General features: G+C 44.5%; 1 protein-coding gene across 1 annotated transcript in view; it reads right to left on the bottom strand.

Moving 5' to 3' along the window:
• ZBBX (zinc finger B-box domain containing) overlaps positions 1-16,331 on the bottom strand; it is a 123,937-nt gene that overhangs the window by 23,188 nt on the left and 84,418 nt on the right. The window contains 3 exon segments of the mRNA XM_038748666.1: positions 198-314; positions 2,741-2,788; positions 2,791-2,817. Of these exon segments, the coding sequence (XP_038604594.1) occupies positions 198-314; positions 2,741-2,788; positions 2,791-2,817 (192 nt within the window).

The raw sequence follows: 16,331 nt of genomic DNA, 5'->3' as shown, positions 1-16,331 counted from the left end.
CCTTTCTCTTTCTTAAAAGACAACTTAAAGAAGGACAAAATCAGAGATAATAAGGTAAGGGAATGCCCAAATCTAACTCTAAAATGCCCACTGGATAAACACTGAACAGTTTTTTTTCAGCAGATGAGGGGAGTTTGTGACGCTAATTTAATTTTAACTGAATATGTATGATATTGAAATAGTATGATTATTCCTACCCATTTTGGGATGTATTCTCCTTGAAGGTTCACTCTGGGCGCTTAACAGAACACTCTGCACCACTGACTCATCAGCAAATTCACTTAAGCTGCTGCCAGATATCCACTGCCCGTGACCTGGAATACAAATTGGTAAGAGAACGTGACGTATAATTACATCTAAAATAGATTTATAATACATTTTCATTGCTATGCAAAAGATAGACTATTGAGGTTTTTCTCTTTTATTTAGCTGTCCACAGATTAGAAGGAGATAAATTCAATGAACAATGTCCCATGAAACATAAACTATCATAAGGGCGTGATGGAGAAAAAAAAATTGATGCATATGGACTATAAGCTTGCAGAGGGCAGGAATCTTGTCTACCAAACTCGATTGTATTGCACTCTCCCAAGTATGATTTAATGGATACAGCACAAATCTAGGAGTCAGAAGGACCTGGGTTCTAATGTCACCTCTGTCATATGCCCGCTGTGTGACCGTGGGCAAGTCACTTCTCTGGGCCTCAGTGACCTCATCTGGAAACTGCGGATTAAGACTGCGAGACCCATGTGGGACATGGACTGTGTCCAACCTTATTAACTTGAATCTACTCCGGCATTTAGAAAAGTGCTTGGCACATAGTAAGCACTTAACAATTACCATAATTATCATTATAATTGTTAAGGACTTAGTACAGTGCACTGCGTACAATAAGATCAATAAATACCACTACTGGCTGATAAGTAAACTAAATTGCTGAAGAAAACACGTAATTGCTGTGGCCAACTAGACACGTGTCATGGTACTCTGTCCAATCTGATGAACATAAACCTACCCTAGCACATAGTAAAGTACTTGACACAGAGTGAGTACTTAAAAAATATGGCCCCTAGACTGAAAGCTCATCGAAGGCAGGGAACGTGCCTACCAACTATTTTATTCTGTACTCTCCCAAGCACTTAACACAGTGCCCTGCACACAGTAAGCACTCAATAAATACAACTGACTAATTGAAACACCATCATCGTATGTCCTATGCTTCATCAGAGTGTAATTAATGAACATTTAACAGATTTTCTTCATTACCATCAATCATGTTCTATTTTCAGGTGCCTACAATGTGGAAAGCATTGTATTAAGTTCCCTAAAAACTAGTCAGTTAACATAGACGACGGTCTCCACCTTCAGGGAGTTTATAACTGGACAGGAGTAACAGGTGGGCAAATGTTACAACACAATGAAAACAAGCGCAGAGATATAACTTATTAAAGTTATTAAATATTAATATTTAAGTATTTAAATACTTAATACTTAAGTTATTAATATTAATAACTTATAAAGTTATTAAAAATGAAATGAAGAAACAAATATCCCCACATGACCGGACCAACCGTGTGCTTAGAATAGTGCTCCGTGCTTAGAACAGTGTTTGGCACATAGTAGACTGTGCTTCTAGACTGTGAGCCTGCTGTTGGGTAGGGACCGTCTCTATATGTTGCCAACTTGTACTTCCCAAGCGCTTAGTACAGTGCTCTGCACACAGTATGCGCTCAATAAATACGATTGAATGAATGAATGAATAGTAAGCACTTAACAAATACCATTATTATTATTACTATTATGGGATGGCATAACCAGAAAGTGAGAAATGAGTCAAAAATATCACTAGGGGAGGTGGCATCCTAGGAAGGTTTCAAAAGTGGGGAATGATGAAGTTGGGCATATTTGAAAGGAGAGTGAGTTCCTCATAGGGGCAAAGGTGTAAATGAACTACAGAAGATTGTGGAGGGAAAATAGGCAAGATTTAGAATGAGAATGAATATGGGAGGTGAAATCAGAGGAGAAATATGGCAATTTGCAAGGCCTGGCCATTTCCTCAAAACTAGAGCCCAGAAGGCATTCAACCAGACCTGGGCCTGCTTCACACCCTTGGTCGGTTATTTTCTAAGTGAGTCCAGGCCTCGCTTAGAAAATGTCAAGAGAACTGTACTAAGTGCTTGGGAGAGGACCACACAACAATAAAAAGACACGACAAGTGTGTTCTGGCCTGTTCACACCCCAGAGGGTACAAGAAGGCACATCACCAAGCAGGTAGATCACCAGGGACCCTCACTGCATGGACGGCACATCACCCAGTATGCTCACTGCCTGAAAGGTATATCATCTGAAAGGGTCATTGCCCGGAAAGCCCATCACCACGACTCACTGTCGAAGACAGTCCATCCCCTAGAAGCCTCCTTGTCCAGAGGGCACATCACCCGGAAGGTACATTGCCCAGAAAACCCTCCATAACCACCATGCCTCCTTAATTCTGCTTTTCTCCACCCTGGCTAGGTGAGGATGAAGATGCAATATGTGATACAGTCACTCCCCCTATACGACCACCAAAAGTCCACCCCTGGAAGACATGATTCAGCTACTCAGCTACTCTAGACTGTGAGCTTGTTATGGGCAGCAATGTGTCTTTTGTTGTTGTAGTGTACTCTCCCAAGCACTTAGAACACTGCTTTGCACACATTAAGCGCTCAATAATTATAATCGAAGTAATGAACAAAGCTACCTCGACATTGGGGCCCATTGTCTTCTCTCCACTGTGCTTGGGTGGGGACAAGTGGCAACATAAAATCTTCTGCAATTCTAGAACATCAGAGACCGTGTGATCGTGGCAGTTGCAGTTATAGTTCTTGTTCTCCAAACAGCACTGGCTGTCTGGGCCATGAGGAGCATGACACTACTCCTTTAGACACCATATTCCATAGTGCCTGTTGTCTATTTTTTTTTTTAATGGCACTTGTTAAGCACTTATTTTTAGCCTGATACTATACTAAGCACTACAGTAAATGCACTATAATCAGGTTGGATATAATCTCCAACATGGGACTCACAGTCTAAGTTCTCTAGTGACATGTATGTATTTGAAAAAAATATTTAAAAAAAACCCACCACAGGTGATGAAATTTACCTTTAAGTACATGTATAGCTAAAAGGTTTAATGTGGGTCCCACATTCCAAACCACATTTTGCACACAAAAAGTTTGTTTCATTCTGCGTTTTCAAGCTTAATGTTTTCAATCAATCAATCAATCAATCGTATTTATTGAGTGCTTACTGTGTGCAGAGCACTGTACTAAGCACTTGGGAAGTACAAGTTGGCAACATATAGAGACAGTCCCTACCCAACAGTGGGCTCACAGTCTAGAAGAGGGAGACAGAGAACAAAACCAAACATATTAACAAAATAAAATAAATAGAATAGATATGTACAAGTAAAATAAATAAATAAATAAATATGTACAAACATATATACATATATATAGGTGCTGTGGGGAAGGGAAGGAGTGTCTGCTCTCCATGTGGTAAGTGCTCAATAAATACCACTGACCGACTGATCGGTGTTGTTTTCTGCTTTGCCTCTTGCCATTCTATTATTGCTCCTTAGCATAATGCATTACATACAGTAGGTCCTCAGTGGAATACCACCAAAAGTAAACCAGGAACAAAGAGAAAGAAGTCTAGACTAACACGCTGACTAAGAGTCTGTGGGACAGGAACAAGGATCATGATGATGATGGTATTTGTTAAGTGCTTCCTATGTGCCAAGCACTGTACTAAGCACTGGGGTAGATACAATGTTTTCAGGTTGTCCCATGTGGGGCTCACAGTCATTCATTCAATCGTATTTATTGAGTGCTTACTGTGTGCAGAGCACTGTACTAAGCGCTTGGGAAGTAGAAGTTGGCAGCATATAGAGATGCTCCCTACCCAACAAGGGGCTCACATTCTAGAAGGGGGAGACAGACAACAAAACAAAACATGTGGACAGTTGTCAAGTATCTTCCCTCCCAAACCCTGCCTTCTCTCTGACTTTCCCATCACTGTAGATGGCACTACCATCCTTCCCATCTCACAAGCCCACAACCTTGGTGTCATCCTCAACTCCGCTCTCTTGTTCACCCCCACATCCGATCCATCACAAAACCTGCTGGTCTCACCAGCAACATCGCCAAGATCCGCCCTTTCCTCTCCATCCAAACCGCTACCTTGCTGGTTCAATCTCTCATCTATCCTGACTGGATTACTGAATCAGCCTCCTCTCTCATCTCCCATCCTCTTGTCTCTCTCCAATTCAGTCTATACTTCACGCTGCTGCCCAGATCATCTTTGTCCAGAAATGCTCTGGGCATGTTACTCCCCTCCTCAAAAATCTCCAGTGGCTGCCAGTCAACCTACGCATCAGGCAGAAACTCCTCACCCTCGGCTTCAAGGCTGTCTATCACCTCGCCCCCTCTTACCTCACCTCCCTTCTCTCCTTCTACAGCCCAGCCCGCACCCTCCACTCCTCTGCCGCTAATCTCCTCACCGTGCCTCATTCTCTCCTGTCCCGCTGTCGACCCCCAGCCCACGTCCTCCCCCTGGCCTGGAATGCCCTCCCTCTGCCCATCCACCAAGCTAGCTCTCTTCCTCCCTTCAAAGCCCTACTGAGAGCTCACCTCTTCCAGGAGGCCTTCCCAGACTGAGCCCCTTTTTTCCTCTCCTCCATCCCATCCCCCCTGCCCTACCTCCTTCCCCTACCCACAGCACCTGTATATATGTTTGTACAGATTTATTACTCCATTTTACTTGTACATATTTACTATTCTATTTACAGTCTTAATCCCCATTTTACAAATGAGGTAACTGCGGCCCAGAGGAGTTAAGTGACTTGCCCAAGTGACAGCTGACAATTGGCAGAGCCGGGATTTGAACCCATGACCTCTGACTCCAAAGCCCGTGCTCTTTCCACTAAGTCATGCTGCTTTTCGCGGCATTGGTGTGATCAATCAGTGGCATTTATTGAGCACTTACTGAGGGCAGAGAGCTATATGAAGTGTTTGGGAAAGTACAATACAACAGAGTTGGTAGATACAACCCCTGATCACATGGAGCTTACAGTCTAGAGGAGAACACACACACAATGACATTCTCAATAGTGACAGGAAAGGCAGGGAGAGGAAAGGGTGTGGGTGGGAAGATACGTTCTGTTTTGGATAAGGTAGTAGTAATTACCCACCACAGCGTCTAGTCATGCTTCCAAAGTAATATCTACATTAAGAAAGCCTATCTAACAATAATGTCTTCAATTAAAATAAAAAATGTTTCCTTTTTACCTTTCCACTTGGCTTCATGGTGAGCCAGGAAATAAAACAAGGGAACACACTGGGTACCTGGTGTTCTCTTAGTGCTTAAATGATTCTTTAACAAATTGGGCATGTCTGCGTGAGCATCTGTATTGCTGCTTCATGCCATAATTTATGGACTGAATTGTGAATACCAACTGCGCCTGCTGTGATTTGATCAGGTGACAGAATTGCACAGTGAACATGGTTGACACTTACTGCTCCAACAATATCTTCCCTGAGCAACGACTGAGTCATCCTCTGATTAGGAGATGGCGCTGCTGGTGGGAAGATTAATAATAATGATAATTGTGGTATTTTTGTAGTGACTCACCCAAACGCTCTCATCCGGACTCCCTGTACCCAGAGCGGGAAGCTGTGAGACAGTTGGCAGGGGCAGTGAGGGCAGCTTGTGTCAAAAAAAAACCATGATCTGAGCCAATCGCAACTGCAGTCATCACTGTGCCCTCACCCACAAAGTGAATTTCCTCACTCACACTTCGCACCTCGAATGCTAACCTCCTCTCTGCACCTTGATCTTGTCTATCTCACCACCAACCTCTCGCCCACATCCTGACTCGACTGGTACACCCTCACTCCTCCTGAAAGATAATTACTCTCGCCCCTTCACAGCCTTATTGAAGGCACATCTCCTCCAAGAGGCCTTCCCTAAGCCCTCTTCTCCTTTTCTTCCACTCCCTTCTGCATCACCCCAACTTGCTTCCTTTATTCATCCCCCCTTCCAGCCCCACAGCACTTATTCATTCATTTGATCATATTTATTGAGTGCTTACTGTGTGCAGAGCACTGTACTAAGTGCTTGTAAGTACATAAGCTTAAGTACATAAGTACATACGCTTATAAGTACATAAGCATTCATGTCCATAGCTGTATTTATTTATTTATTTATGAATTCATTCATTTATTTATATTAATGTCTGTCTCCCTGTCTAGACTGTAAGCTCGTTGTGGGCAGGGAATGTGTCTGTTACACTACTATATTATATAATAAAAATGATGGCATTTATTAAGCACTTACTATGTGCAAAGTGCTGTTCTATATTATCCCAAGCTCTTAGTACAGTGCTCTACACACAGTAAATAGGATTTACTGACTGACTGACGCGACCTTTAGAGTCATTTGGTAAGTGTCGGGACAGGAAGGGAGATTGGGACCTTTTCCATTGCTTTTCAGAAAAGCAGGCAAGAGCAGAAACAAGGCATGAAAAATTAACAAAACAATAGTAGTAACAAAAATACACCTTTGTCCTTCCCCAAAGATAGACAAGATTGGACTCTGAAAATAGCCCAGCAGAGGTATGTAGAGGTGATCATTTCAGGGAATGGCACAGTACCATCAAACCGTTCCTTCTACCTACGGGCCTGAACCCAGCAACTATTTAACTGCAAACCAATGAAGCGATGCAGATAGATTTCCTCAAGACAATATGTATCCAGCATCCTCCTTTGTGAGCTTCATCTGCCTCCTTCTTCAGGGTGTGCAGCCTTGCCTGACCTGGGATGACCAATCATTCAATCAATGACATGTATTGGGTGCTTACTGTGTGCAGGACACTGTACTAAGCACTTGGGAGAGTGCAATACAAAACAGTCATATCAATCTCACCCTCAAGGATCTTACAGCCTCCTACGGGGGATGGACATTAAAATCAACTCAGATAGGAGAAGCAGCAGAGCATAAGGATATCAATCAAGGCTGGGGTGACTACCAAAGGCAGAGATCCAAATACACTGTTGAAGCAGAAGGGTGACTGCTCATGAGCTACAAGTGACATCAAAATTGAGAAACGATGTGGCTTAGAGCATACAGCACAGGCCTGAGAATCAGAAGGATGTGGGTTCATTCATTCATTCATTCATTCATTCAATCGTATTTATTGAGCGCTTACTGTGTGCAGAGCACTGTACTAAGCACTTGGGTAGTACAAGATGGCAACATATAGAGACGGTCCCTACCCAACAACGGGCTCATAGTCTAGAAGGGGGAGACAGACAACAAAACAAAACATGTGGACGGACGTCAAGTCATCTGAACAAATAGAATTAAAGCTAAATGCACATCATTAACAAAATAAATAGAATAGTAAATATGTAAAAGTAAAATAAATAGGGTAATAAATCTGTACAAACATATATACAAGTGCTGTGGGGAGGGGAAGGAGGTAGGGTGGGGGGGATGGGGAGGAGGAGACGAAAAAGGTGGCTCAGTGTGGGAAGGCCTCTTGGAGGAGGTGAGCTCTCAGTAGGGTTTTGAAGGGAGGAAGAGAGCTAGCTTTGCGGATGTGTGGAAGGAGGGCATTCCAGGCCAAGGGGAGGACGTGGGCCGGGGGTCAATGCTGGGACAGGCGAGAACGAGGTACAGTGAGGAGAACAAGGTACAGTGAGAACATTGTGGGTTCTAGGCCCTCAGTACAAGAACACAGGCTTGGGAATCAGGGGTCATGGGTTCTAATGCCAGCTCTGCCACGTGTCTGCTGTGTAACCTTGGGCAAGTCACTTAACTTCTCTGGGCCTCAGTTCCCTCATCTGTAAAATGGGGATGAAAGCTGTGAGCCCCATGTGGGACAACTTGATCACCTTGCATCCCCCCCAGCGCTTAGAACAGTGCTTTGCACATAGTAAGCACTTAACAAATGCCATTATTATTATTATTATTATTATTATTATTATTATTTCAGTCAGTCAATTATATTTATTGAGCACTTACTGTGTGCAGAGCACTGTACTAAGCACTTGGGAGATTATAATAAGACAATATAGCAGACATTCCCTGCCCATAATGAGCTTACAGTCTAGAGGGGGAGACAGACATTAATATAAAGAAATAAAATTATAGATATCATCATCATCAATCGTATTTATTGAGCGCTTACTATGTGCAGAGCACTGTACTAAGCACTTGGGAAGTACAAATTGGCAACATATAGAGACAGTCCCTACCCAACAGTGGGCTCATATGTACACAAGCACTTCATTTCTCTGTGCCTCAGGGGATTAAGACTGAGAGCCCCATGTGGAACATGGACTGTGCCCAGCATGATTTGCTCTCCACCTCAGTAAGCACTTAAATACTATTTTCATTATTATGATTATTGTCATCATTATTATACAATTCCTAGATGACAACTGTTCTTGTCACCAAGTGCCCAAAGAAAAGGGACAGTTGTGTATTATGATGGTGGGGACAAAATAAAATACTTGAGAATGACACAGTCTCCTGCACATGAACCAGAAAGCACACACTTCCAGAACTTGCCACCCACCTTACTGGGCTATGCCAGTGGATGGAAAAGAAAAGAAAAGAGCAAAACATGGAGAGTGGTGGCTTACTTGTGTGGTCTCTCAAGTTTAGGAGCCCACTGCAATGTATTTCCCTGATATCCTGGATGCTCTCCCCTATTTAACCCTGTGCCCTGCCCCTGCCATTCCACTCATTTCTAGGCCTGGTCCATAGTGAATTCTGAATGAGGCAGTCATGGTCCTCATAAAAACCCTGGCGGAGAGATCCAAAGGCAGTTCCTATTGTCCTTAGAAGCTTCACCTCAGCAGGCATAAGAACCACATTGTGTTTAACTTCTCCTTCAGGACCTTTTGTTCTTCTTCAGTTTAACTGTCCCTGTTGTCTCTTTCCACAGTGATCTCCTATTTCTAGATCCCTCCATTAAACCCAGGCCATCAGGTTGCACTTGAACTCTTTACCCACCCTTCCCTCTTTCAATGTACAAGTCTAACTCCTCAATTCCACCCGCTCTGAGAACTCAGCTCCATCCCCCTGCTGCCCCTCCATGGATATCACCCCTCCAAACCACAGCCTTGGATCATTTCACTCCACCAAGAGTGCTCTTTCCAAGATTCCCCACCATCCTTTCTTTCCATAGCCCCTTGTCCTCCCTACTAAACTAAGTAGAGGTTGGTGGACTTTAGTGGGATCACTAGCAGCCCCTCAATTATACGACCCCACCTGACCCCCAATCTTTCATGTCAGTGAGTCAGTGTATTTACCGAGCAGAGCACCATACTGAGCACTTGAGAGAATACAATAAAAACAGACACATTCCCTGCCCATAACAAGCTTATAGTCTAGTCTTGCTCAGAGTCAGTTGCTTTAGCCCACTATGAGCTGATCCTTTTACACAAACGTAGTCTATGTACTATGCTATGCCTATGTACGAGAAGCACCGTGGCTTAGTGGGAAGAGCCCGGACTTGGGAGTCAGAGGTTGTGGGTTCTAATCACGACTCTGCCACTTGTCTGCTGTGTGACCTTGGGCAAGTCACTTAACTTTTCTGTGCCTCAGTTCCCTCATCTGTAAAATGGGGATGAAGAGTGTGAGCCCCATGTGGGACAACCTGATTACCTTGTATCTACCCCAGTGCCTGTGAGCCCCATGAGGGACAACCTGATTACCTTGTATCTACCCCAGCACTTAGAACAGTGCTTGGCACATAGTAAGTGCTTAAGAAATACCAACAGTATTATTATTAATACTCCCTACTAACAGTCAGGTGGGTAGGGGAGGCTCCGTGTAAACCCTTGTGTTTGAAGAGCCCTGGTTCTGTGGGGTTGCTTGGCAACCAATGACATAGATTGTGGCCAAACATGGGAATGGGCTGGAGTTGAGGATTATAGTCCTGGGCCCTGACAGTCACTGTCAGGCATAGCAGAAAGGGGACACTAACATCAGAGAAGCAGCATGTCCTAGTGGATAAAGCATGGGCCTGGAACTCAGGAGGACCTGGGTTTTAATTCCGGCTCCTCCACAAGTCTGCTGTGTGGCCTTGGGCATGTCACTTAACATCTCTGGGCCTCAGTTACCTCATCTGTAAAATGGGGATTAAGAGTGTGAGCACCACGTGGGACAAGAACTGGGTTCAACCTGATTAACTTGCATCTACCCCAGTGCTTAGAGCAGTGCTTGGCTCAAAGTAAGTGCTTAACAAGTACGACTATCATCTTCATCATCAAAGCACTGGACATGCCCTCCTAGGGGAAGTGGGGGGACTCAGAGTCTCAGGGGTTGGGGTAGCAGGGCAGCAAATTCAGCATGCACTCCCCAGCTCCTGTCAGTTCCTTTACACTTCAAATCTCTCATTCCTACCTCCTACTCCCACTTCAGATTCCTTGACATCCCTACCTTTTCACATGACTAGCTGTGCTCCATCGATGGCATTCATTGAGCACTACCCAAGTGCACAACATTGTACTACGCAGTTAAGAGAGTACAATAGGGTAGAAAGTAGTAGTAATACCATTCCTCAGATGCTTACTTAATGCAGGCCACTCTACTAAGTGCTGGGAAAGACTATGGGCAAGTGTTAGACACAAAACCTTTCCCTTGGGGGTAGATATGACCGCTGCCTTCAGTGACTTACGATCTAGCAGGGAAGACAGACGTTGAAATAAATTACATGTAGGAGAAACAACTGAATATAAAAATATGTAGATGAGTCTTGTGGCTGTTTAGGTGAGGTGCCTAAATGAATAGGGGTATGGATTTAAGTGCATAGGTGATGTAGAAGGGAGGGAAAAGTGGGTGGGGAAATGGGAGATTAGTCAGGGAAGGGCTCCAGAAGGAGAGTGACTAATTTCCCAGTTACTAAATTCTCATTCCTGAAATTGGCACCTCGGCCTGCTTATGTCCTACCACCTCCCCTCATTTCTAAGCAGAGTACTAATCACTGGGATAGATACATGGAAAGCAGAGGAACCTCGTGGAAAGAGCATAGACCCGGAAGTCAGAGGACCTGAGTTCTAATCTCAGCTCTGCCAGTGCCTGCTGAATGACTTTGGGCAAGTCACTTAACTTCCGTGTGCCTCAGTTTCTTCATCTGTACAATCATCTCTAAAATACCTGTTCTCAGACTTCGAGCCCCATGCGGGTCAGAGACTGAGTCCACCATGATTAACTTGTATCTATCCCAGAGCTTAGAACACTGCTTGACACATAGTAATTGCTGAACAAACATAATAATAATAATACAATACAGTCAGATCACACAGAGCCCCTGTTTTACTCAGGGCTCACAGCCTACGGGACACAGAAATCAGCAACTTCAGAAAAGAAGAAAATAAGGCATAGAGAAGTTGAATTCTTGTCCCAAGATTACATAGCAGATTTTGGTTGTCTTCCTGTCTATCCTCAGTAAAGTTCATACTTCCTTCTATTGCCTGGATCATTTTTCTAAAAAATAAAAATAAAAATTCAGTCTACAGTAGAGAAGCAGTGTGGTTTAGTGGAAAGAGCAAGGGCTAGGAAGTCAGAGGTCATGGGTTCTAATCCCAGCTCTGCCATTTGTCAGCTGTGTGACTTTGGGCAAGTCACTTAACTTCTCTGTGCCTCAGTTATCTTACCTGTAAAATGGGGATTAAGATTGTGAGCCCCACGTGGGAGAACCTGATAATCTTATATCTACCCTAGCGCTTTGAACAGTGCTTGGCACACAGTAAGCTCTTAACAAATACGATCATTATTATTATTATTATTATCATCTCTCCACACCTCAAGAACCTCCAGTTATTTCCAAATCACATTTGCATCAAACCTCTTACCACCGACTGTAAAGCATTAAATCAGCTTGTGCCTGTCTACCTTATCTAATCAATTTCTACTACAGCTCAGCCTGTCCACTTTGCTCCTCTGGTGCCATCTTGTTCACTGTGCCTCCATCTCATCTATCTCACTGATGACCCCATTCCCGCATCCTTCCTCTTCCCTTGAACTCCATCCCTCTCCAAATGTGAGAGATCATTATTCCCCACCTTCAAAGCCCTCATTCATGAGCCTCATGAATGAGGGCTTCCTCCCTTAAGACACTTTTTCTCCTACCCCCTCACCCTTCTTGCATCACCTTGGCACTTAGATTTGTACACTTTAAGCACTTAGTTAGTATTCACCCCACCTTTGGCCCCAAAGAACTCATGGTGCTGTTGTTGTTTTATGCCATTGAGTCATGTCTAACCCATAGCGACATCATAGACACATCTGTCCCAGAAAGCCCCCCCACCCCCTCCTTTTGCAATCATTCCGGTAGTTATCCATAGACTTTTCTTGGTAAAAATACAGAAGCGTTTTTACCATTTCCTCCTTCTGCAAAGTAAACGTGAGTCTCTGCCCTCGACTCTCTCCTATGCTGCTGCTGCCCAGCACGGGTGAGTTTCGACTGGTAGCAGATTGTCTTCCACTCACTAGCCACTGCCCAAGCTAGGAATGGAATGGATATAATAATAATAATGGCATTTATTAAGCACTTACTATGTGCCAAGCACTGTTCTAAGCACTGGGGAGTTTACAAGGTGATCAGGTTGTCCCACGTGGGGCTCACAGTCTTAATCTCCATTTTACAGATGAGGGAACTGAGGCACAGAGAAGTTAAGTGACTTGCCCAAAGTCACATAGCTGACAAGTGGCAGAGCTGGGATTTGAACTGATGACCTCTGACTCCAGAGCCTGAGCTCTTTCCACTGAGCCACGCTGCTTCCCCGATATGCCTCTGCTTGACTCTCCCTCCCTCAGTCAGGACTTGTAGAGCATTGGAAACTCTCCAGATTTGACCCTGAGAATGGACAGCACTCATGTACATATCCATAATTTATTCATTTATATTAATGTTTGTCTCCCCCTCTAGATTCTAAGCTGCTTATGCACAGGAAACATGTCTACTGACTCTGCTGTGGTGTACTCTCGTAGACTGTGAGCCTGTTGTGGAGTATGTCTCCAAGTTGTACTTCCCAAGTGCTTAGTACAGTGCTCTGCACACAGTATGTGTTCAATAAATAGGATTGAATGAATAAATGAATGAATATGGCTCTGCACCCAGGAAGCACTCAAAATTACCAGTGATTGACAATTGCATCATAAGTCTATAATGAATTTCTTCACCACTTCTCTCCCCATCTTCAAGGCCTTTCTGAAATTGTATCTCTCCCTCCAGGAGGATTTCAGTCATTCATTCATTCATTCAATCATATTTATCGAGTACTTACTGTGTGCAGAGCACCATACTAAGTGCTTGGGAAGTACAAGAAGGCAACATATAGAGACAGTCCCTACCCAACAACAGGCTCACAGTCTAGAAGGGGGAGACAGACAACAAAACAAAACAGGTAGACATGTAAAAACTGTCAGAATAAATAGAATTATAGCTATATGCACATCATTAATAAAATAATTAAAGTAGTAAATATGTACAAGTAAAATACAGTAATAAATATGTACATATGTACAAGTGCTATGGGGAGGGGAAGGAGGTACAGTAAAGGAGGGGGGTGATGGGGAGGAGGAGAGGAAAAAGGGGGCTCAGTCTGAGAAGGCCTCCTGGAGGAGGTGAGCTCTCTGTAGGGCTTTGAAGGGAGGAAGGGAGCTAGCTTGGGGGATGTGCGGTAGGAGGGCATTCCAGGTCAGGGGCAGGACGTGGGCCAGGGATCAACGGTGGGACAGGCAAGAACGAGGCACAGGTTAGCGGCAGAGGAGTGGAGGGTATGGGCTGGGCTGTAGAAGGAGAGGAAGGAGGTGAGGTAGGAGGGGGCGAGGTGATGGACAGCCTTGAAGCCAAGAGTGATGAGTTTTTGCTTGATTCATAGGTTGACAGGCAACCACTGGAAATTTTTGAGGAGGTGGGTGACATGCCCAAGAGTGTTTCTGTACAAAGATTATCCAGGCAGCAGAGTGAAGTATAGACTGAAGCGGGGAGAGACAGGAGGATTCAAGGCTGTCCATCCCCTCGCCCCCTCCTACCTCACCTCCCTTCTCTCCTTCTCCAGCCCAGTCCGCACCCTCCACTCCTCTGCTGCTAATCTCCTCACTGTGCCTCGTTCTCGCCTGTTCCACCGTCGACCCCCGGCCCATGTCATCCCCCTGGCCTGGAATGCCCTCCATCCGCACATCCGCCAAGCTAGCTCTCTTCCTCCCTTCGAAGCCCTACTGAGAGCTCAATTCCTCCAGGAGGCCATCTCAGACTGAGCCCCACTCCTTCCTGTTCCCCCCTCTCCCTCCCCATCCCCCCCGCCTTACCTCCTTCCCCTCCGACAGCACCTGTATATATGTATATATGTTTGCACGTATTTATTACTCTATTTACTTATTTATTTTATTTGTACATATTTATTCTATTTTTTTTATTTTGTTAATATGTTTTGTTTTGTTGTCTGTCTCCCCCTTCTAGACTGTGAGCCCGCTGTTGGGTAGGGACTGTCTCTATATGTTGCCAACTTGTACTTCCCAAGCATTTAGTACAGTGCTCTGCACACAGTAAGCACTCAATAAATATGATTGAATGAATGAATGAGGATGGGAGAGCAGAGAGAAGGCTGATGCAGTAATCCAGTCGGGATAGGATGAGAGATTGAACCAGCAAGGTAGCGGTTTGGATGGAGAGGAAAGGGTGGATCTTGGCGATGTTGTGGAGGTGAGACTGCCTGGTTTTGGTGATGGATTGAATGTGTGGGGTGAATGAGAGAGCAAAGTCGAGGATGACACCAAGGTTTTGGGCTTGTGAGATGGGAAGAATGGTAGTGCCATCTACAGTGATGGGAAAGTCAGGGAGAGGACAGGGTTTGGGAGGGAAGATAAGGTGCTCAGTCTTGAACATATTGAGTTATAGATAGCTGGCAGACATCCAGATGGAGATGTCCTGAAGGCAGGAGGAGATGTGTTCCTGGAAGGAGGGAGAGAGAGCAGGGGCAGAGTTGTAGATTTGGGTGTCATCAGCGTAGAGATGACAGTTGAAGCCATGGGAACAAATGAGTTCACCAAGGGAGTGAGTGTAGATAGAGAACAGAAGGGGACCAAAAACTGACCCTTGAGGAACCCCTACAATAAGGGGATGGGAGGGGGGAAGAGGAGCCCGCAAAAGAGACTGAGAATGAATGGTCGGAGAAATAAGAGGAGAACCAGGAGAGGATGGAGACTGTGAAGCCAAGATTGGATAGCGTTTTGAGGAGAAGAGGATCTTCCACAGTGTCGAAGCCAGCTGAGAGGTCAAGGTTTTCCACAATTAATACCTCACCTCCCCATCCCCACAACTGCCACTTCTACTCCACTTAAATAGAAATAATAATTCTGCCAACTTGTACTTCCCCAGTGCTTAGTACAGTGCTCTGCACACAGTAAGTGCTCAATAAATACGACTGAATGAATGAATGAATGGTATTCATTAAGTGCTTACTATGTGCCAGAAACTGTACTAAGCTCTGGGACGGATACAAGCAAATTGGGTTGGACACAGTCCCTGTCCCATATAGCACACGTAGTCTCAATCTTCATTATACAGATGACATAAATGAGGCACAGAGAAATGAAGTTACTGGCCCAAGGCCACGCAGCAGACAAGTGGTGGAGGTGGGATTAGAACCCATGACCTTCTGACTCCCAAGCTCATGTTCTAGCCACTACGTCACCCTTCCCACACCCATAGCACTTATACATATCTTTATTGTACTCTCTCCAGCTCTTATTAGAGTGTACAGCAAGTGCTCAATAAATACCATGAATTAATTGATTGACTGGTCTTTATATTCTACTGCCTCCATTAATCTGTAATTTATTTTAGTGTCTTTCTCTCCCCCTGTAAACCGTTGAGGGCAATGGTTCATGTCTACTAACTAGTGTACTCCCTCAAATGCTTAGTAGAGTGCTCTGCACAGTGCAAGTACTCAGAAGCAGCATGGCTCAGTGGAAAAGAGCCTGGGCTTTGGAGTCAGAGGTCATGGGTTCAAATCCCTGCTCTGCCAATTGTCAGCTGTGTGACTTTGGGCAAGTCACTTCACTTCTCTGGGCCTCAGTTCCCTCATCTGTAAAATGGGAATGAAGACTGTGAGCTCCCCATGGGACAACCTGATGACCTTGTAACCTCCCCAGCGCTTATTTGCACATAATAAGCGCTTAATAAATGCCATCATTATTGTTATTAAATGCTATTAAGATATTTTTAAAAACGTTATCACTTACTCATCCCGGATGAGTTAAGAATTTATGTC

This window comes from Tachyglossus aculeatus, chromosome 1 (assembly GCF_015852505.1).
Source record: "Tachyglossus aculeatus isolate mTacAcu1 chromosome 1, mTacAcu1.pri, whole genome shotgun sequence".
NCBI classification, from domain to species: Eukaryota; Metazoa; Chordata; class Mammalia; order Monotremata; family Tachyglossidae; genus Tachyglossus; species Tachyglossus aculeatus.
This window is presented reverse-complemented; position numbering and strand designations above follow the sequence as displayed.